Source organism: Nematostella vectensis, chromosome 6, assembly GCF_932526225.1.
Source record: "Nematostella vectensis chromosome 6, jaNemVect1.1, whole genome shotgun sequence".
In the NCBI taxonomy this organism is placed as follows: domain Eukaryota; kingdom Metazoa; phylum Cnidaria; class Anthozoa; order Actiniaria; family Edwardsiidae; genus Nematostella; species Nematostella vectensis.
In genome coordinates, this window is record NC_064039.1 from 723229 (window position 1) to 745066 (window position 21838).

Below are 21838 nucleotides of genomic sequence, written 5' to 3' on the forward strand. Positions count from 1 at the left end.
CTATTCTGTGATACCCACATGTAGTGATTTCGTGGCGAGAGAGAAACAGTAAAAAAGTGTAAAAATGTGCGTTTTGTGATACCCATAACATAGTTCTTTGGTACTTGAGAGTAGGGTGTGTACGTCACATACAAAATAAATAAATGGACGTCATTTTATACCCATATATCGTATAGTTCTCAAGGTTGAGACTGAAAAAATGTTCTGTGTCACCATATCAGTGTTCTCGTGGTCGGGAGAGTAAGGAATGTGCTTTCTGTTTCACCCATATAGTGGTCCAGTGGTCGAGAGAGTCGAGAGTGGTCAAGGGAGTGAGAAATGTGCTTTCTGTTGTCGGGTGGCTTGGTTGGTGGTACCGGTTTCTCTCGACAACTGCGTTGTTCAAGGCGTAACTAGCGAACAACATAAGATTTATGCATATACATGCAGGGGCGCATCCAGGATTTCAAAATGGGGGTTAAATAATGGCCGGATAGACGGCTTATAACTGATCTAGTGGTTTTTGGTAGGTCACTACATAGATTTTACAATACTTACAATACTGAATACAATACAATACAATACAAAACAATACAATACTGAATTGGATTTGTCGCGTCAGCAACGTCGAGCAGGAGAAGGAAAATGGACAGTACCTCCCGTCCCTCTTTATTCTCTTCAAACAAAGTGATTTTTCAATTTTTTTTTTCAAAAAGGGGGGTGGATATCAACCCAATTTACCCCCCCCCCTCCCCCTCCTGTATCCCCTGATATGCACATGAGAATAACTAGAAGTAAAACGTTTCCCTTTTTTATATGCTCACGGAGCGGCTTGTCCTTTTGCCGTCCAACAGCGCAAATAGTTTTTCTTTTCATAGCGTGTATTTTAAACTTTTTTTGTTTGAACTGGACCCACAAGGGAAAACCAAGTCCGTGCCGCAATTTTATAGTTTTGTTAACTTTATATACTTTTATCAATTTATGAGATAAATATGGTTATAAGTTTTTATTTTGATTATAACGCCAATAATTATCTTTGGCATCGGTAGTTAACACGCAATGAATCTATTTTCTACCTTTTCTCCGACCCAAAACATTACCGCCGACGCGCGGCTATTTCTTAGACTAAACGATAGTCAAAACGATGGTATTTTCCCAATACCACATCATTTACCAATGATGTTTTTCTAAAGACTTATTATAACCTTATTAATTTTTAATTACTTATAAATCACTTCAAGGTTTCTTATCTTTTCTCTTATCTTTTTTACTTTATTACTCAACTTCCTTTAATAACCGCCAAATCACGAAACCACCAATTTGACCACCAATTTGTTCTCATCGATTCTAATTCTAACCGCTTATACGATAGTTTACTCCACGGAAATGTCAAGCGCTACACTGTGTCACCCATATTATATTGTTCTTGTGGTCTAGATAGTAAGGAATGTGCTTTCTTTGTCACCCATGTTATAGTGTTTTCGTGGTTGAGAGAGCTAAAAATATACGTTCTGTGATACCAATATTGTTATCAATAACAGTACATTCGTGGTTGAGAGAGATTGAGCGGGGGAAGGGGGTTAGTTTACCTATTTAGCGGAACATTTTTTCCTAGATCGCAGTGGACCTTTAAGTAGAGTGGGAGAGGTTTTTTTTTTTTTTTTTTTTTTTTTGGGGGGGGGGGGGGGGGAGGAGGGTGGGGGCTTCGAACCCCCCAAACCCCTCCTAGTTACGGCCTGTGATTGGTTCGGTCACATGGCGTGGACAAAAGCTGCATGTCTTAAGTGTGCAGCACGGGTGGTTAGTAGGAGCAGTCAGATGTTTCACTATGGCCGAGGTCCCGCTAATAGAATCCCAAGCTTTAAAACAAGATTTGGCAACATACAAATCAAATGGCGACCAATTCTTTTTGATTATCATGGGATGCCTTGTGTTTTGTAAGTATTGCACTGTTTTTGAAAAAAAAAATTACAACTTTATCGTTATCGTTATTTTTCTTTCCTTTTATTTCTTTATTTTGTTTATTTAACTTTAATTCTTTTATCAGCTACTTACCTTGCTATTTCAGTATTTCGTCTATTGTGCAATCTTCCTCTATCTTATCCCCACAGTTAGTTAATCTTTTGCTTGGTCCATTTACTTTATTTCCCCTCTCTTATCGCAAGCTTTAGAAAAAGCTTTTAGAAAGTAGCTAGCAGAAGTTATTCTAAGAGTCTATGAGTGATTTTTGCTACATCAAAATATCAACCTAGCGCGCTGTTAGCAGCTGAGAAAACGCCTAAATGAATTTTGCTAATTGCATACATGCAACAGTTGAGTGGTTCAGCTGCACTCTATGAAACATCTCGAGGCCGGACTGGTTAAACGTCGGAAAACAAGAGAAGCATTTTATAAAAATAAAACGTTTTAGGAAGTACTTTGGTTATCAGGATGTTGGCACACTAAACCAAACCATTAAGATACTCGAGCCACTCAGATTCGGAAAATACCGAGGACTCTAGAGGACTCTCTTGTGAAGTGCTATATCAGTACAAAAATTAGCAGCTACTTTTCATCTGCGAGCAGCAAGCCAAAAGGATAGTTCTGGCGCATCGCAAAAAAACTGTGCGAACAACACGCGGGAGGGTAGACGAAGCAGTCTGTTTGCTATCAAACTGCCTGGCTTGTGAAATGTGAATACATTAACGTATCACACTGTGGGTACCTTGCTTCTCTTTTTTGCTTTATCAATAACTGACGAGGGTTTTTTGGCTAAGCGTTCATCAAGATACCCTCCTGCGCAGAACCTTCTGTGTCGCTCGTTTACTTTGCTCGACACAGAAAGCTTTGCACAGGAGGGTATCATCAAGAGTAATTCTCCCAATACTGTCCCATATAGAACTGTAGACATTTTTAAAGCGATTCCGCAAAATCATTTTTTTTTATCTGTTTGCATAACCACATTCAATAACATTAAGTACGGGCATTGATTTCTAGTCCCACATAATCAGGTCACGTCTTGCCCTAGGGAGTCACAAGACAAACATTCTCTGACGATAAACTAAAATTAGATTTGTTTCTGTTTGTCAATCAAGGAATTTCATTTCGTTGTTCGCATGCAAATGGTGGATAACCGAGCCAGAACTGACATTTGCTATGCTACTCCCGCGTCATCGGTCTGTTCCCGTGATTGAGTAAGGAATGGACTTTTAAGGCAAAAAAAAAAAAAAAATCATTCACCCACGAGAACAGAGTGAGGAATGGACTTTGTCCTCGTGGATGAATGTTTTCGTGGTTGAAAGATGTCATTCTTATAAACCGCGGTACCTTTTGACAAATCAGGCTGTTATGGTTCTTTATTGTTTTTTGTTTTGATTTTTTTTTCCGCCAGACAATAGCAGAGACTAGTCAATACTTGCCTGTAATAATCAATGCTAAACGCAGCATGAAATGCGCCCCAAACATTTACGAAGAGTATCTTTTCTTTTTAGCTATCAAGCATAAATCATGTTTTAAACTGTCTTCACATGTTTTTCTACATAAACATCTAGAATTGTGACAATCGAAATTTCTGTGATCTTTCCAATAAAAACCCATAACTTATACAATAGCGATGATTGAAAATGGTTTGTTCATTGGCGCGCGCAAATGAGAATATTTCTTTCATGAAATGCTTAACAAAATTCGCTCAATTACCTTATTAGGATCACTCATTCCATATGAAACTTTCGCGTTGTGTAGCCATTTGGGAAACAGGGTAGACTCAATAATAACTGCAATATTTTGGGGGTCGTAGCTTATAGGGTCACAGGTTTTATGTATTAGGTTTTAGGTCTTCCCAAATAATCCTGTGGCATCGGCACTTTTCGAAAAGAAGACAAAGGACAAGTAAATTATGGCTCATTTTGTAGCAAAACTTCCAATAACTTTGCAAAGTTGTTTACTTTTTTTGGGCGCACGGTGACAACTCACTGTCAAATCATTTGATAGAGGGAACCTGATTGGCTGGTATGGAATCCGCTAAAATGTTGTGATAAAGTGATAAATACCACTACCTACGGCAAACATTCTATACGGTACTTTGGACCTTATCTATGGGCAAAGCTGCCAACAGATCTCAGACAATGCAATACAATCAGCTCCTTTAAAACGAAAATTCTTAAATTAAACATAAATGATCTGTTGGATAGAAGCTGCCCCAGCGGCTGCTTCTTGTGTAGCTCATAATTATATTTTAATTTCCCATATTTACCACTCCTATATTCACCAATATATATCATTCTCTCGGTTAGTACAATTTTGATGTAATTTTTATCAGATTCAATCTATATTTTAATCACATATTCAATATTGTATATAGAACATTCTTATCATATAGTACATTATATTAGCTAATTTTATTGTATTAGGTGTCCCCAATTAGTACGCCACTTGTGGCGCGCTAGTAGATTTTGACACGTTAATAAAGTTTATGATGATGATGATGATGATGATGATGATGATGATGATGATGATGATGATGATGATGATGATGATGATGATGATGTTAGCAGTGATTGGCCCACCTCTTTCCGGGCAGTGGAATTGTTTTTCTCTGTGATGAAAACTTGCTACAACTCGACACAACTTGAAAATGGCGCGATTTAATCGGCAAAAAGGCAGTGAATTGAATATTTCAACTTGGCTAATCCAAGACGAATATAATTTATCTATAACTAGAAGTTCTCACAGAGAGGGTCAGTACGCAGCTCTTACAAGCTGCAGTTTGATTGGGCAAATAAACAATTTCCGCACCTCGACACAAAGAACGAGAAGAATAGAGACAAAAGAACTCCTTTGTAGAACAAAGATAATAGGAGACAAAACAGCTGCGTTCTTACTCCACAGAGAAGTGAATAAGTGCTCGAGCTGAAGATTGGCTGGTCATTCAATTTTATGTCCAAACAGCCCTAAAGCAGCCCAGGAAGTTAATTTCAAGTTTGTATAGCAGAAGAGGTGAATTAACACTGGTTCCACCTTTAGGCAAAGGTAAAATCTATATACCTATAGAATTGCCTGGGGCAGTTGACACATTTCACATAAGCAATAATACAAAACTCCCTTTTCTTGTCTTGGCTGAGCCCAAACCCTTTGTTCCATCGTGTTTATCTGTTTATAAGTTTGTAAAGGAACATAAATAAATTGCTACTAGTATTATATTAAAATGTATATATTTTATTGAAGGCATTGTATGTCACTTTCAGATTCTGTACATACCAAGTAAGCTATTTGGGTCTTAGTGGTGGCCATAAAGCTATTGAAATGGCTACTGATCATGCGTTAACATATAAAGTGTACTATACAGATTTTATACTGCTTCGTGATAGCTTCTGTACATAAGTACACTGCAGTATTCTATGTTTCAGTACATCTCCCAATAGCAAAATTTTCCACTTGTGATACAGTGAGACAGTGCAGAGAAATACCCCTGATCATAACAACTAGTTCTTTGGTGTGAGATATCACTCGTCGACTTTTACACTAAAAAAAAATTGGTGATCCTCTCTGTTTGAAGTTATTATCAAAGTAAATCAAAGTAAATCCAAAAGCATGTTACACAATTTAATATTTCAAAATTGAACATATGGAGAAAATATGTTATACAGTTGAAAATATTAGGGGAAAACAAGTAGAGTGACAGAAGGGGGAGGGGGTAAGGGGGCTTCGAACCTCTCAAACCCCTACTGATTACGGTCTGTGATTGGTTCGGTCACATGGCGTGGACGAGCCATAAAAAGCTGCATGTCTTAAGTGTGCAGCACGGGTGGTTAGTAGGAGCAGTCAGATGTTTCACTATGGCCGAGGTCCCGCTAATAGAATTCCAAGCTTTAAAACAAGATTTGGCAACATACAAATCAAATGGCGACCAATTCTTTTTGATTATCATGGGATGCCTTGTGTTTTGTAAGTATTGCACTGCTTTTGAAAAAAAAATTACGACTTTATCGTTATCAAGATTTATCGTTATTTTTCTTTCCTCCTATTTTTATTATTTTGTTTATTAAAATTATTTTTTATCAGCTACTTACCTTGCTATTTCAGTATTTCGTCTATTGTGCAATCTTCCTCTATCTTATTCCCACAGTTAGTTAATCTTTTGCTTGGTCCATTTACTTTATTTTCCCTCTCTTATTGCAAGCTTTAGAAAAAGCTTTTGGAGAGTAGCTAGCAGACGTTATGCTAAAAGTCTATGTGTGAGTTTTACTACATCATCTTGCACGCTGTTAGCAGTTGAGAAAACGCCTCAACGAATTTTGCTAATTGCATACATGCTACAGTTGAGTGGCTCAGCTGCACTCTATGAAACATCTCGAGGCCGGACTGGTTAAACGTCGAAAAACAAGAGAAGCATTTTATAAGTATAAAAAGTTTTAGGGAGTACTTTGGTTATCAGGATGTTGGCACACTAAACCAAACCATTAAGATACTCGAGCCACTCAGATTCGGAAAATACCGAGGACTCTAGAGGACTCTCTTGTGAAGTGCTATATCAGTACAAAAATTAGCAGCTACTTTTCATCTGCGAGCAGCAAGCCAAAAGGATAGTTCTGGCGCATCGCAAAAAAACTGTGCGAACAACACGCGGGAGGGTAGACGAAGCAGTCTGTTTGCTATCAAACTGCCTGGCTTGTGAAATGTGAATACATTAACGTGTCACACTGTGGGTACCTTGCTTCTCTTTTTTGCTTTATCAATAACTGACGAGGGTTTTTTGGCTAAGCGTTCATCAAGATACCCTCCTGCGCAGAACCTTCTGTGTCGCTCGTTTACTTTACCCCACACAGAATGCTTTGCACAGTAGGGTATCATCAAGAGTAATTCTCCCAATACTGTCCCATATAGAAGTGTAGACAGTTTTACGGCGATTCCGCAAAATCATTTTTTTATCTGTTTGCACAACCACATTCAATAACATTGAAGTAAGGGCATAAATTTCTTACTCCTGCGTCATCGGTCTGTTCCCGTGATTGAGTAAGGAATAGACTTTTAACGCAAAAATCATTCACCCACGAGAACAAAGTAAGGAATGGACTCTGTTGTCGTGGATTAATGTTTTCGTTGTTGGAAGAATAAGAATATATGTTGAGTGACACCAATATCATTTTTGCGGTACCTTTTGACAAATCAGGCTGTTATGGTTCTTTATTGTTTTTTTTGTTTTGTTTTGTTTTTTTTTCGCCAAACAATACAGAGACTAGTCTGAGACTAGCCTGTAATAATCAATGCTAAACGCAGCATGTCGTATTTAACTAGAGTATGAAATGCGCGCCAAACATTTATGAACAGTATCCTTTCTTTCTTGCTATCAAGCATAAATCATGTTTTTTTAACTGTCTTCACGTGTTATTCCACATAAATATCTAGAATTTTGACAATCAAAATTTCTGTGATCTTTTTAATAAGAACCTATTCTTCCCCACCAGGCTGACTCGTTTGATTGATACGATATTAATTACTTAGAAGAGTTAACTGTTCAATCACAAGCACACATACATTATCTCAAGTGTTTGAGTTACACCGCATTTTTGGGCTCCGGTTCACACGATGTCCGTGGTGTGCTGTGACGTGAGTAAAGTTTAAAATCGAGGCTACACGTGTTCATTGCGTGATCTAAGCCTCCGTACGTGACCAGCCGGTAAAGTCATTCTTTCGCTATTTTATGTGAGTTTCGAGAAGACATTATAATAGTTTTAGCTGAAAGAAGGAGAGTCCTACAAGGTTACATCTTGTAAACTGAGATAAAACTTTGGCAATGACAAAGGAAACAGATAATCGAAGCAGAAAAACAGAAAAAAGCAGAAGTTTTCGGAATACTATTCCTGGCTAGGAAGAGCGTTTCTCAAAGCTAGCGGTAGCGACCCGGTTGTTTACGGGTTCCAGATAAGCAAATTATAATTTTCAAAGTTAATGAATAGATTGGCTAAATGATTATTGAAATTCAGTAAAAAAAATATCAAGTTGTGTATATGTCTGTAGACAACTGGCACCCCAAACAATAATGTGGCATCGGCACTTTTCGAAAAGAAGACAAAGAACATGAAAATAAAGTCTCATTTTGTAGCAAAACTTCCAATAACTTTGCAAAGTTGTTTACATTTTTTGGGCGCACGGTGACAGCTAACTGTCAAATAATTTGATTGTGTAATATTGCCAACAGCCACACCCGCCACAATTGCAAATAAATCTGCTTTGATACCTAGTCCTTTATGGGAGATTGTAGCTCTGACTTAAAAGTCTATAAGCGGTTTCTCCTTCCTATAAGAGACTATAGGTTCATTAAAGATTCTAGCCGTATGAGGCTGAGATCTGTGATAAGTTGCCAGTTTTTTATAAGAATCTTCAAAAGATTCTGTTTAGCCGGGTGGAACCTCATGACAAAATGTTTAGATTCGTTTATTAGATGCCATGATTGCCTCAAAACGCATTTTGCCTGTCCGTGAATTCAACACTCGCCGTTATGTATGTTGTGAAATCGCGTAACCGTATCTAGAATAAGTTGCGAATTTCGGCTTAGAAGGTGGCAAGTGAGGAATTTGTTCTCAACGGACGTTGGCCATCTCCCTAGACACAAACCCTTCTTATAACTAAGAGGGTGGCAAGAGGAGAGAATGCGTGTACTGAAAAGTTTCAGTAAGCTATGGACATCAAGGATATTTAAATCAATGAATCTTTCGCCCTTTTATAGACTTCTGATGAAGTAAATAAAGTGCGTAGTGTCTTTGAGATTACACTTTTGCTTAAGCGTTATATGCCGCAGAAATGGATCTACGGAGGACGATATACACTAGACGTGGTTTATGAGGTGACAAAAACCTTAGGTGACATATTATATGTCTTTGTGGTGGAATTTGTCGTTCTTTAATGTTTCACGTCTATAGGAGCGTTGCTCGACCTGACATAAGCGCTTTCTTTGTGCATGTTAAGTTTCTTAGAGTTATTTAGGACATATCTGCAGTACAGCTCACTCCTGTTTTAATAGATTTCTTAAAATCAAACAGGAAGATTTGAGGCTGCCGAGAATCGCCCTTGTAACTCGTAGAATTCAAAGTGCACTTTGGCTAAATCTGGCTTTTTCTGAGAGAGGGCTCGCTCATCTCGTCTAAGGTGCCTTCCGATGTCATCGTTTGATGAAAAATCGGCGGGCGGTTATAGCGTTTACAAGACCGGTTTCGGACTCTTAATGAAGAGACCTTCGTCAGTTGTTTTTCGCTAGGTTGCTAATGAGGACTTCGTAAAGTATGCTCGATTAGCGGATTGAGACATGATGTCACGGGCCCGTTTATATATCAGAGGTCGGACGAAGCAGCAAAGTGAATATTTTAACTTGGCTAATCCAAGATGAATATAATTAATCTATAAATACAGTTGAAAATATTAGGGGAAAACATCAGTGCCACCTGCCTAGAGTTTGCTGTTGTCTGTCATGATGTAGGATGGTACCTATTTTTTTTATACTTATAGGGTACCTATTAAAGAAGCCTTTTTGTAAAGACGTACAGCCTGAAGTTTCACCAAATTTTAAGAACAGTCGGAAGCTCAGTGAGCATCAATATATTGCCTTGTTGGTCTGATGTGACACGTTTGGATGCAAATGCACGCAAATATGAAGTTTTACCAATCTACTTGATTTATTTGCATGGATTTGGATTGATACAGCTCATGGATAAATACGACGTTTGAACTTAGCCTAGTTAAAATGCAGAATCACATTGTGTTCATAACATGCATCCATTCATCATTTATTTGTGTAATACTCTTCCTAAAAATTCATTGGGTACAGTATGGTATGTAGTTCCGTAGCATATATAGTTACGTATCAGTCAGCATTTTTTTTGTCTTTTTGCCCGAATATTGTAGCTTTGAACAATCCAAAACTATCTAAATGATATTTATTTACCTACCTACCTACCTACCTACCTACCTACCTACCTACCTACCTACCTATTTATTTAATTATTTATTCATTCATTCATTCATTCATTCATCTATTCATTCATTCATTCATTCATTCATTCATTCATTCATTCATTCATTCATTCATTATTTATTTATTTATTTATTTATTTATTTATTTATTTATTTATTTATTTATTTATTTATTTATTTGTGATATGTGCGTCATAACGGCGTTACTGTATAACTACTTCTGTTCCTTTTTCGGTACAGGCCGGTTGGGGGATAATTGGTTAATTGTGACTTCGACAAATAGCAGCTATTTCAATTTCGTATTAGTATTCTGTCGGATAATCTGATCTTTCTTTTGTAATCACTAGTTATGCAATGTGGCTTCGCTTTTCTTGAGGCTGGGTCCGTCCGCTCGAAAAACACCACCAACATTCTAATCAAGAATGTGCTCGATGTTTGTAAGTATAATATATCAAAACATCACCAACACTCTAATCAAGAATGTGCTCGATGTTTGTAAGTATAATATAGTTTATATATACACCTATTTCAATAAAGGTTGTCAGTGCAAATGGAAAATGGCGATTGGCAAATGGCAGAAATAACACAAATGATATATATATATATATATATATATATATATATATATATATAATGATGGTTGAAGGTTTTCATAGAAAGTGCTCAATACTCGAAAGTAGAGCGGTGTATAGTGTTGGTTTGAGAAAAATACAAACTACATAGGTTTCCCTACAGGTCTGTTTCGTGGTTGCCCACTCATCAGGGGAAACAGACCATATTTATATAAACTTATGTTGAAAATTCACTTTGCGGTGTTTTACAATATTACCATACATTTTTTTTTTTAGTTTAGCAAGATGAGCATTTGGAGAAATTCCCCCCTACTCTAGGGGGATCTCAATTTGGTGTGATAAGCGCTTGGAAAGAAAGCTGTTAAATTTGTTTTTTTTTTCTTTTTTTTTTTCTTTTTTTCAGTTATCGGTGCGTTAGGATACTGGCTCTTTGGATATGCATTCGCTTTTGGAACCAAGAGTAATGCGTTTATCGGGGAGTGGGATTTTGCTCTGTCCTATCTACCAACCAACATGTATTCATCTTGGTTCTTCCAATTCGTCTTTGCCGCAACCGCGGCTACTATTGTCAGCGGCGCCATGGCCGAGAGAACAGAGTTCAAGACCTATTTGATCTACTCGATTTTCCTGACGGGTGAGCGGCACGAATTGATTAAGGGATTAATACAAGGTGGAGTGACAGGTGGTTATGACGAGTGACGGCGAGTACGAGTTAATGACGAGTTACCTGACCGGTGAGTACGAGTTAATGACGAGTTAACTGACGGGATTAATACAAGCTGGAGTGACAGGTGGTTATGACGAGTTAACTGACGGCGAGTAAGAGTTAATGACGAGTTACCTGATGGGTGAGTACGAGTTAAAGCCGAATTGTCACCAGTTTACTTCCCGTCGATTACCTAACAATATCCGATGATTTTTAACGGAAAACGCGAAAAATATTTCAAAATATTGAAAGCAGTGTATGTGTTTATTGGAAGTTTCTTTGAGGATGTGGTTGATAATTTAGAGCGGATGGCCTGTTTAATATCTCGGATTTTAATAGATGGTGTGCTATGACGAGTTAACTGACGCGAGTACGAGTTAATGACAAGTTACCTGGCGGGATTAATACAAGTTGGAGTGACAGCTGGCATGGTGTGCTATGACGAGTTAACTGACGACGAGTACGAGTTAATGACGGCGAGTACGAGTTAATGACGAGTTACCTGACAGGATTCATACAAGTTGGAGTGACAGGTGGCGAGTAGAATTAATAACGAGTTACCTGACGGCGAGTAGAATTAGTAACGAGTTACCGACGGGTAAGTACGAGATAATGTCGAGTTACCTGACGTGTGAGTGAGGTTTGATGGCTAGAGAAGAGTTTGAATGCGGGTTGAGTGACAAATGAGAATAAGGTTAGTGAGAAATAACCTTGACTTTTTGGAATTTATAGACTTTTAAATCACTGATTTGCAAACGGCAAGAATAATTTTATTTAATCTAATCTTGAGTTTCTCTTTAAAATCACTCTCATCTGCCTTGAAAATCTATCCTCATTAATATTCTTCAGGATTCATCTACCCTGTGGTATCGCACTGGGGATGGGATGCCAACGGATGGCTTAAAAAAGGCGTTTACTACAATGACGGAAGCAGGACAGAGCACGTCTTCTATCAGGTACTAGGAATACCCATCACCACAGCCTACCCACACGTCATGTCAGCCTACCCACGCGTCACCAAAGCCTACCCACGCGTCACCATAGCCTACCCACATGTCACCGTATAGTAGAGAAAAATGGTGCAGAATTGTTCATTTGTATAGTAGAAGCATGATATTTGGCAAGGTGATAGATCTTGGCATTACGAGTAATTTGTGATACGACGCCACGTCCAATTTATTATACTTAAATACTTATTATACCCAATTTATTAAACGTACAGTTTTATAGAGGTGCAATTTATTACTTTAAACAATTTAATGAAATGATTCTGCCCTAAATACCTAGATGCTGCCGATTGAGAACAACACCTGGAGTGACATCTTCATGAACGCCCCAGGTGTTCTTTTTCTTTCCTCTGTTGTAGAACGCTGAGCAGCCTATAGCCGCAAGAAATTGCTTTTCCCAGTTTTCGATCATGATGAAACTTAGAATTTGTAGAAACATTCGGCCATTGTATCCTATGAGGGATATCATTTAGCGTGGAACAGATATTTGCACGTGGTATGATATGTATCAAAGTAATAGGTATGTGGCGTACGTCATTACTATTCATTTATTCTCTAAATAGACTGTAAAGTATACATAATTGGGTGTGGCATCCTATGAAAAGCTATTTATTTGAAGTACATGAATGTTTTGCATGAGTTCAGATATGCACTTCAGTATTGTGTATGTTTGGTATTTAATTGTACTTCAAACCGAAATTTCTCTAGAATTACTGTAAGTATGGTTAAAAAGGCGTGTCTTACCAATTTTATGTTAGTTCTATGGAATGTACTCTATTTGCATTCAAAGGGTTAGTTTTATTACATCCCAATAACACTGTAACTATACGAAATTGGGCGTGGCGTCCTAAGAAGAACGAATTACCAAAAAGCAAATAAACATTTCGCGTGACTTTAGATATGTACTTAAGTATTGTGTATATCTGGGATGTTTTTATATCACAAACGTCTAGAAGGGCTGTAAGTAATATCAAACAGGCGTGTCTAACGAAATGATATTATAGAAGACCTATATTAGGCAGAGATTTTGTATTGAGCATGCGCTTGAGCACTGGCAAGTTGTCATAAATCACCGGCGCGTAAAGTCTACAATGATTGCGATAAACTTATTTGCAATTCATATTTACAGCCTTATATATTATTTGCAATAATATTTACAGCCTTATATATTATTTGCAATAATATTTACAGCCTTATATATTATTTGCAATTAATATTTACAGCCTTTTTATTTTTCTAGTGCTTATCAATAACAAAAAGTATATCATATGTGGCGAAAAGTAAACATTTATATGAATAGCAATAATATAGATCCTAAAGTAAAGAAATTCACTAACAGGAATTATAAAGCCAAGGCCAGGGCCATTGTTTTGATAAAGTTGTTACCCTTATTTAAAAAATCATGACAGGCTATTATCAAAAGCAAAAATATCGAATTCGGGGATATTTTACAGTTGTTTTATACTACACCTAACTAGAATTTATCTCCTCTATGTCTTTTATTTTATATATTTTTTTATTTTAATAGCACAACCTCAAACAACCTGTTCTCCGGTCACATTTTAATCCTTATTTATGCACCATAATGGCGCACAAAAACATAACATAAGCAATATTCAATAACTCATAAAGCCTGCAGTACGCTCTCGAGAAATAATTCAATCATCTGATGTCATATTTAGCGTCCAAACGGTGGACATTTTTACGTTAAAATCGTAAACATTCGAAACACGAACAATGCCAAGTATGATAATGAAGCTTGCATCTAGGAGCCTAGAGCATGCGCAATGCATATTCTCTGCACGTTTATTGTTATCAGATAGCAAGTCTTTAGTCCTGTATCATTCCATTAATTGGACATTTTCTTTATTTAAAGGTTAATTATATGCAGCTGTAAAACTGGAAGTATACGCTATAGGGCGTGCGTCCTATTGCAAATTACTTGTAATATCAAAATCTACCATCTTGCCAAATTTCACTTGTACTAAAAATTTTAACAATTCGGCATATTTTCTACACCATTTTCCTGTACTAGTAGCATCCCTATGCACAACCCTAGCCTACCTATGCATCACCACAGCCATTCCATGCTGTATTTCCTTGAGTTCTGCACTCTATTTCTAGGATTTTGCCGGCAGCGGTGTGGTTCATGTTGTTGGAGGGACATGCGCACTAGTTGGCGCTGCCATACTCGGACCCAGGATCGGCCGCTTTGTAAATGGAGAGCCAGTCACAATCCCTGGTCACACAGTACCTGTAAGTACAATGCTGCTGCGTGACCCTCTCATGTCACACAATGCTGCTGCGTGACCATCCCATGTCACACAATGCTGCTGCTAGACCATCCCGTCACGCAATGGTAGTACAATCCAATGTCAAAAAATGCCGTTTTTTAAAAGACGTTACGTTTTAATTCTGATTTAAACAACTGTATGCGATACCCCTACAACTCGAGTCGTAAAGCGTAAATTAGCCAATGACTCCGCTACGATGCTCGACTACGAAAGTCGTAGTGTGTAATTCAGGGCTAAGACCTGTCGTAGACAGGTCGCATACGACTAAATCGTGCTGTCTAAATCAACCTTTACTGTTATCACAATCCCATTTCAACACAATCCCATGTCACACAATGCAACTGTAAGACCATCTCAATTTATACAATGACGTTACGTTACGGTCGCATGCCACACAAGTCGCACAAAAGTAAAGCAATGCCAACCTTTCCTGTCCCCAGATGACCGCATTGGGGGGATTCATCCTGTTCATGGGGTTTCTCGCCTTCAATGGCGGCTCGCAAGGCTCTATCTCTAACGCTGGTGACGCGGAAACCGTTTCTGTAGCTGTCGTCAACACTTTCATTTCAGGTAAGGATCGACCTTTGGGCCAGGAGTATTACCCTACTTGAAAAGTTGAAGGTTTGCTATGAAGATGAGCCTAAACAGTCAGACACTGCGCAAATAGCTCTCTCGGTATTCTAGGATGACAATTGTCGACCAACAAAAGCAATGATTTTTGTCGCTGTCTTTTTTCCATATTTGGTAGAACGCCTCTACCGTTATTTTCATCTCCAAGAAATACTTATTATGGGTGAATGTGATATCCGATCTGGTCCTCTGTGCAGGGGCTGCGGGAGCTGTTACATCACTGCTCATCAAGAGGATTATTCCCGGCGCGGGAAAAAACTGGAGTCTGCTGACCACCATAAACGGTGCTCTCACTGGAATGGTAAGGCGTGAAAAAAAAGGGGAGAAGTGGGAGGAAAGGAGAGGTTAGAGAAGAGAGATGAGCAGGGGAGTTGTGCGAAGAAGTGGAAAGGAGAGGGAAGGGAAGGAGAGAAAAGCAAAAGAGAGTTAATGGGTTGATGGAGAGGAGAGCTGAGAGAGGGGAAGGAGAGTTTAGTTTCAATCTGAACGCTCTTGTGTCAACCCCTTGCAGGTTGCCATCTGTGCTGGTTGTGACGTTGTCCATCCCTATGGAGCTTTTGTAATTGGTCTTCTCGCTGGTGTGACGTACATCTTGTGGAGCGCTGCCCTGTTAAAAATGAAGATCGACGACCCTCTAGACTCTGCTCCAGGTGAATAACTTGTACCAGGTCCCAGGGTGGAGGTGGGGCTTCGATGAAAACAGACGAGGGTGATCGTCGGCAAAATCATTTTTAACCCTAAGGGATAGCACTTTGTTAGTGGTCAACAGAAACTCTTACCCCTAAGAGATAGCAAATTTGGTGTGGTCGAAGGAATTCTTAACCCTGAAGAAGCACTAAATAAAAGTCCGAAACGTTGGCCGCCAACGTGTCAAAATTAGTAGTATTATGTGGTGTCATCATCATGAGCAATATGTGGTGTCAACATCATGAGTATTATGTGGTGTCAACGTCATGAGTATAATGTGGTGTCAACGTCATGAGTATTATGTGGTGTCAACATCATGAGTATTATGTGGTGTCAACATCATGAGTATTATGTGGTGTCAACGTCATGAGTATTATGTGGTGTCATTATCATGAGTATTATGTGGTGTCATCATCATGAGTATTATGTGGTGTTATCATCATGAGTATTATGTGGTGTCAACGTCATGAGTATTATGTGGTGTCATCATCATGAGTATTATGTGGTGTCAACATCATGAGTATTATGTGGTGTCAACGTCATGAGTATTATGTGGTGTCAACATCATGAGTATTATGTGGTGTCAACATCATGAGTATTATGTGGTGTCAACGTCATGAGTATTATGTGGTGTCAACATCATGAGTATTATGTGGTGTCAACATCATGAGCATTATGTGGTGTCAACGTCATGAGTATAATGTGGTGTCAACATCATGAGTATTATGTGGTGTCAACGTCATGAGTATTATGTGGTGTCAACATCATGAGTATTATGTGGTGTCAACATCATGAGTATTATGTGGTGTCAACATCATGAGTATTATGTGGTGTCAACGTCATGAGTATAATGTGGTGTCAACATCATAAGTATTATGTGGTGTCAACGTCATGAGTATTATGTGGTGTCAACATCATGAGTATTATGTGGTGTCAACGTCATGAGTATAATGTGGTGTCAACATCATAAGTATTATGTGGTGTCAACGTCATGAGTATTATGTGGTGTCAACATCATGAGTATTATGTGATGTCAACATCATGAGTATTATGTGGTGTCATTATCATGAGTATTATGTGGTGTCAACATCATGAGTATTATGTGGTGTCATCATCATGAGTATTATGTGGTGTCAACATCATGAGTATTATGTGGTGTCAACGTCATGAGTATAATGTGGTGTCAACATCATAAGTATTATGTGGTGTCAACGTCATGAGTATTATGTGGTGTCAACATCATGAGTATTATGTGGTGTCAACGTCATGAGTATTATGTGGTGTCAACGTCATGAGCATTATGTGGTGTCAACATCATGAGTATTATGTGGTGTCAACATCATGAGTATTATGAGGTGTCATCATCATAAGTATTATGTGGCGTCAACATCATGAGTATTATGAGGTGTCATCATCATAAGTATTATGTGGTGTCAACATCATGAGTATTATGAGGTGTCATCATCATGAGTATTATGTGGTGTCAACGTCATGAGTATTATGTGGTGTCAACACCATGAGTATTATGTGGTGTCAACATCATGAGTATTATGTGGTGTCAACATCATAAGTATTATGTGGTGTCAACATCATGAGTATTATGTGGTGTCAACATCATGAGTATTATGTGGTGTCAACATCATGAGTATTATGTGATGTCAACATCATGAGTATTATGTGGTGTCATTATCATGAGTATTATGTGGTGTCAACATCATGAGTATTATGTGGTGTCATCATCATGAGTATTATGTGGTGTCAACATCATGAGTATTATGTGGTGTCAACGTCATGAGTATAATGTGGTGTCAACATCATAAGTATTATGTGGTGTCAACGTCATGAGTATTATGTGGTGTCAACATCATGAGTATTATGTGGTGTCAACGTCATGAGTATTATGTGGTGTCAACGTCATGAGCATTATGTGGTGTCAACATCATGAGTATTATGTGGTGTCAACATCATGAGTATTATGAGGTGTCATCATCATAAGTATTATGTGGCGTCAACATCATGAGTATTATGAGGTGTCATCATCATAAGTATTATGTGGTGTCAACATCATGAGTATTATGAGGTGTCATCATCATGAGTATTATGTGGTGTCAACGTCATGAGTATTATGTGGTGTCAACACCATGAGTATTATGTGGTGTCAACATCATGAGTATTATGTGGTGTCAACATCATAAGTATTATGTGGTGTCAACATCATGAGTATTATGTGGTGTCAACATCATGAGTATTATGTGGTGTCAACATCACGAGTATTATGTGGTGTCAACGTCATGAGTATTATGTGGTGTCAACATCATGAGTATTATGTGGTGTCAACATCATGAGTAGTTTGTGGTGTCAACGTCATGAGTATTATGTGGTGTCAACATCATGAGTATTATGTGGTGTCAACATCATGAGTATTATGTGATGTCAACATCATGAGTATTATGTGGTGTCAACATCATGAGTATTATGTGGTGTCAACATCATGAGTATTATGTGGTGTCAACATCATGAGTATTATGTGATGTCAACATCATGAGTATTATGTGGTGTCATTATCATGAGTATTATGTGGTGTCAACACCATGAGTAGTTTGTGGTGTCAACGTCATGAGTATTATGTGGTGTCAATGTCATGAGTATTATGTGGTGTCAACATCATGAGTATTATGTGGCGTCAACGTCATGAGCATTATGTGGTGTCAACATCATGAGTATTATTTGGTGTCAACATCATGAGTATTATGTGGTGTCAACGTCATGAGTATTATGTGGTGTCAACATCATGAGTATTATGTGGTGTCAACATCATGAGTATTATGTGGTGTCATTATCATGAGTATTATGTGGTGTCAACATCATAAGTATTATGTGGTGTCATCATCATGAGTATTATGTGGTGTCATCATCATGAGTATTATGTGGTGTCAACATCATGAGTATTATGTGGTGTCAACGTCATGAGTATTATGTGGTGTCATCATCATGAGTATTATGTGGTGTCAACATCATGAGTATTATGTGGTGTCAACGTCATGAGTATTATGTGGTGTCATCATCATGAGTATTATGTGGTGTCAACATCATGAGTATTATGTGGTGTCAACATCATGAGCATTATGTGGTGTCAACATCATGAGTATTATGTGGTGTCATCATCATGAGTATTATGTGGTGTCAACATCATGAGTATTATGTGGTGTCAACGTCATGAGTATTATGTGGTGTCATCATCATGAGTATTATGTGGTGTCATCATCATGAGTATTATGTGGTGTCAACGTCATGAGTATTATGTGGTGTCAATGTCATGAGTATTATGTGGTGTCAACATCATGAGTATTATGTGGTGTCAACATCATGAGCATTATGTGGTGTCAACATCATGAGCATTATGTGGTGTCAACATCATGAGCATTATGTGATGTCAACATCATGAGCATTATGTGGTGTCAACATCATGAGCATTATGTGGTGTCAACATCATGAGTATTATGTGGTGTCAACGTCATGAGTATTATGTGGTGTCAATGTCATGAGTATTATGTGGTGTCAACGTCATGAGTATTATGTGGTGTCATCATTATGAGTATTATGTGGTGTCATCATCATGAGTATTATGTGGTGTCAACATCATGAGTATTATGTGGTGTCAACATCATGAGTATTATGTGGTGTCAACATCATCAGTAGTATCTGGTGTCATCATCATGAGTATTATGTGGTGTCAACATCATGAGTATTATGTGGTGTCAACATCATCAGTAGTATCTGGTGTCAATATCATCAGTAGTATGTGGTGTCAACATAATAAAGAAGCATGGTATGGCTTTCCTTGTAGTGCACATGGGAGGCGGTACATGGGGGCTGCTGGCCGCTCCACTCTTCAATCATAAAACTGGAGTTCTCTACCGCTGGAGCACACTCTCGTTCCGTCTTTGGGGCTGGAACATTCTTGGTCTGGTGTCAATCATGGCCTGGTCTGCCACCTGCGCTGGCATCATGTTTGGGTTCTGCCATTTGATTGGGCAACTGCGAGTCTCTGAAGAGATAGAGATAAGAGGTGAGCATCTGTCAGCAACGCCGCGTCATCATCATTATCATCGGCATCATCCTTATCATCGGCATTATCATGATTATCACCGAAGTAAAGACAATAACAACAATCAGACGGCATTTTATATCCATCGTTATTATTATTATTATTATTATTATTATTATTATTATTATTATTATTATTATTATTATTATTATTATTATTATTAAAAAAAATCATGTTTATTTCAAAACCTCTCGCAGTCTTTCGACTTAAGCCGCATTGTCACCAGTCACTTCCTCGAAGAAACTTTCAATAGACTCACTGCTTTTACAATTTTTGAAATATTTTTCGCGTTCTCCATTAAAAAAACATCGGAGATTGTTACGTAATTGACCGGAAGTAAACTGGTGACAATGCGGCTTTAATTGAAATTATACATGCATACATATATTTTCTTCGTCATGATTATTATCATTCATTATTAGTAGCAGCTGTGGCATCTCCATTGACAAAACAATCACCAACAGAAACGATAAAAACAGCACAAATGTCACTGCCAACATTATATAGCATCGTCTACATCACTACAATAGCATCAACAATAACAATGTCAAATCATCCTCAATTCATCAACTACTCAATCAACTACTCAGCCATATATATGTTCTTGTTTTTTTGACCTTGTGTAGGCCTTGATGTCCCTAAGCACGGTGAGCCGGCCTACCCCGTAGTAAGTTACGGCGACGGATGGAACAAGCAGGAAGACCAAGCACTCGGACCTGACGGATTCCTTGTTAGCTTTGGACGGATGGACAAGAATTCCTCAGGCGAGGCCGTTGACGTCGTGTCTATGCGTAAATTAGAGGAAAAGGGAAGCCATGCTGGTCACGTAAACCAAGCATTCTAAACAGTACCCCCATCTTTTTGTATTTTTACTTATATGTAGCCATGAAGCTCACAAGATGGTGACACACGCCATATACAGTGGATTGATAAAACGTTGCCGTCAACCAACTTTGCGACTTCACGACAAGCCCGCATGTAAGCATGGGTAAAAACCAATGAAGCGTCAAGCTGCATATATTAGCCACCGCATAACTTCAGGCTTAGACTCGGTGGCTAATATATGCAGCACTTCGCTTCATTGGTTTTTACCTTTGCCTACATGCAGGCTTGTCGCGTAGTATAGTTGCAAAGAAGGTTGACGACAAAACGTTTTGTCAATCGAGTGTATAGCAATCCATCTCATATGACGGTAACACAAGCTATATGTAGCCATAGACAGCTCACGTGATGGTCACACAAACCATATATAGCCAAAGAGATCACATGATGGTCACACAAACCATATATAGCCAAACAGCTCACATGATAATAACACAAGCCATATACAGTATAAGCCAGACAGCTCATGATAATAACATAAGCCACATATAGCCAAACAGCTCATATGATAAACAGGCCATATATAGCCAAACAGATCATATGATAATGTACACGCCATATATAGCCAAACAGATCATACGATAATGTACATGCCATTTATAGCCAAACAGCTCACATAATAGTTGAGACACGTCGTTTTTACGCACCTTATGTTTTGCCGCTAAAATGATCTAAAATTAGATCACCACGGCGTATTAGGGGGATGCGTAAAATACACTGTCCTATTCATGTTATCAATGACTGTAGAACAGTTTTGTCATTAAATAATATTAGACGCACAATGTTTTGTGCTTTAGCATTCATAAACCCCGCTACAAGCCCTAACCCAGGCCTCCAGACCCAACCCTTGGTACTGTACAGGCCCGCAAATGACCCCCCAAAACGCACACTGCGGGATCATTTGCGGGCCTGTACAGAACCCATTCCCCCACAGGTATACCATAACTACACCCCCTCATCCCTCGTAGAAATTTCCGGTAATCTTCATCTTTGATTAAATATTGCAATATTTTGATTGATACATATAT

The 21838-nt window shown here is 38.4% G+C and overlaps 1 protein-coding gene and 1 long non-coding RNA gene across 5 annotated transcripts; one reads left to right on the top strand and one right to left on the bottom strand.

Moving 5' to 3' along the window:
• Positions 1-1882: 1882 nt before the first annotated feature.
• On the top strand, positions 1883-21592 carry LOC5510527 (putative ammonium transporter 1). Of its 4 annotated transcripts, none has more exons than XM_048729179.1 (10): positions 1883-1916; positions 10272-10361; positions 10900-11130; positions 12052-12158; positions 14334-14465; positions 14944-15073; positions 15331-15434; positions 15645-15783; positions 19668-19889; positions 20555-21592. In XM_048729179.1, the coding sequence occupies exons 1-10, from the start codon at positions 1898-1900 to the stop codon at positions 20770-20772; spliced, it is 1392 nt and encodes a 463-aa protein (XP_048585136.1). In that variant the 5' UTR covers positions 1883-1897; the 3' UTR covers positions 20773-21592. The 4 variants fall into 4 exon arrangements, with proteins under 4 accessions (XP_048585136.1, XP_048585135.1, XP_048585133.1 ...); XM_048729176.1 differs by lacking the exon at positions 1883-1916 and adding an exon at positions 5655-5901; XM_048729177.1 differs by lacking the exons at positions 1883-1916; positions 10272-10361 and adding an exon at positions 10400-10419.
• Positions 19579-20684, bottom strand: LOC116617226. Its single transcript, XR_004295679.2, has 2 exons — positions 20546-20684; positions 19579-19868 (listed from the first exon to the last, which is right to left on the bottom strand). It is a non-coding gene; the product is annotated as an uncharacterized LOC116617226 (long non-coding RNA).
• Positions 21593-21838: the final 246 nt, after the last annotated feature.

Coding starts and splice junctions, on each gene's coding strand:
- LOC5510527 (XM_048729176.1), top strand. CDS start 5,712: ATGGCGTGGACGAGCCATAAAAAGCTGCATGTCTTAAGTGTGCAGCAC. Junction 5,902..10,271: donor CATGGGATGCCTTGTGTTTT/GTAAGTATTGCA, acceptor TGTAATCACTAG/TTATGCAATGTGGCTTCGCT. Junction 15,435..15,644: donor ACGGTGCTCTCACTGGAATG/GTAAGGCGTGAA, acceptor AACCCCTTGCAG/GTTGCCATCTGTGCTGGTTG.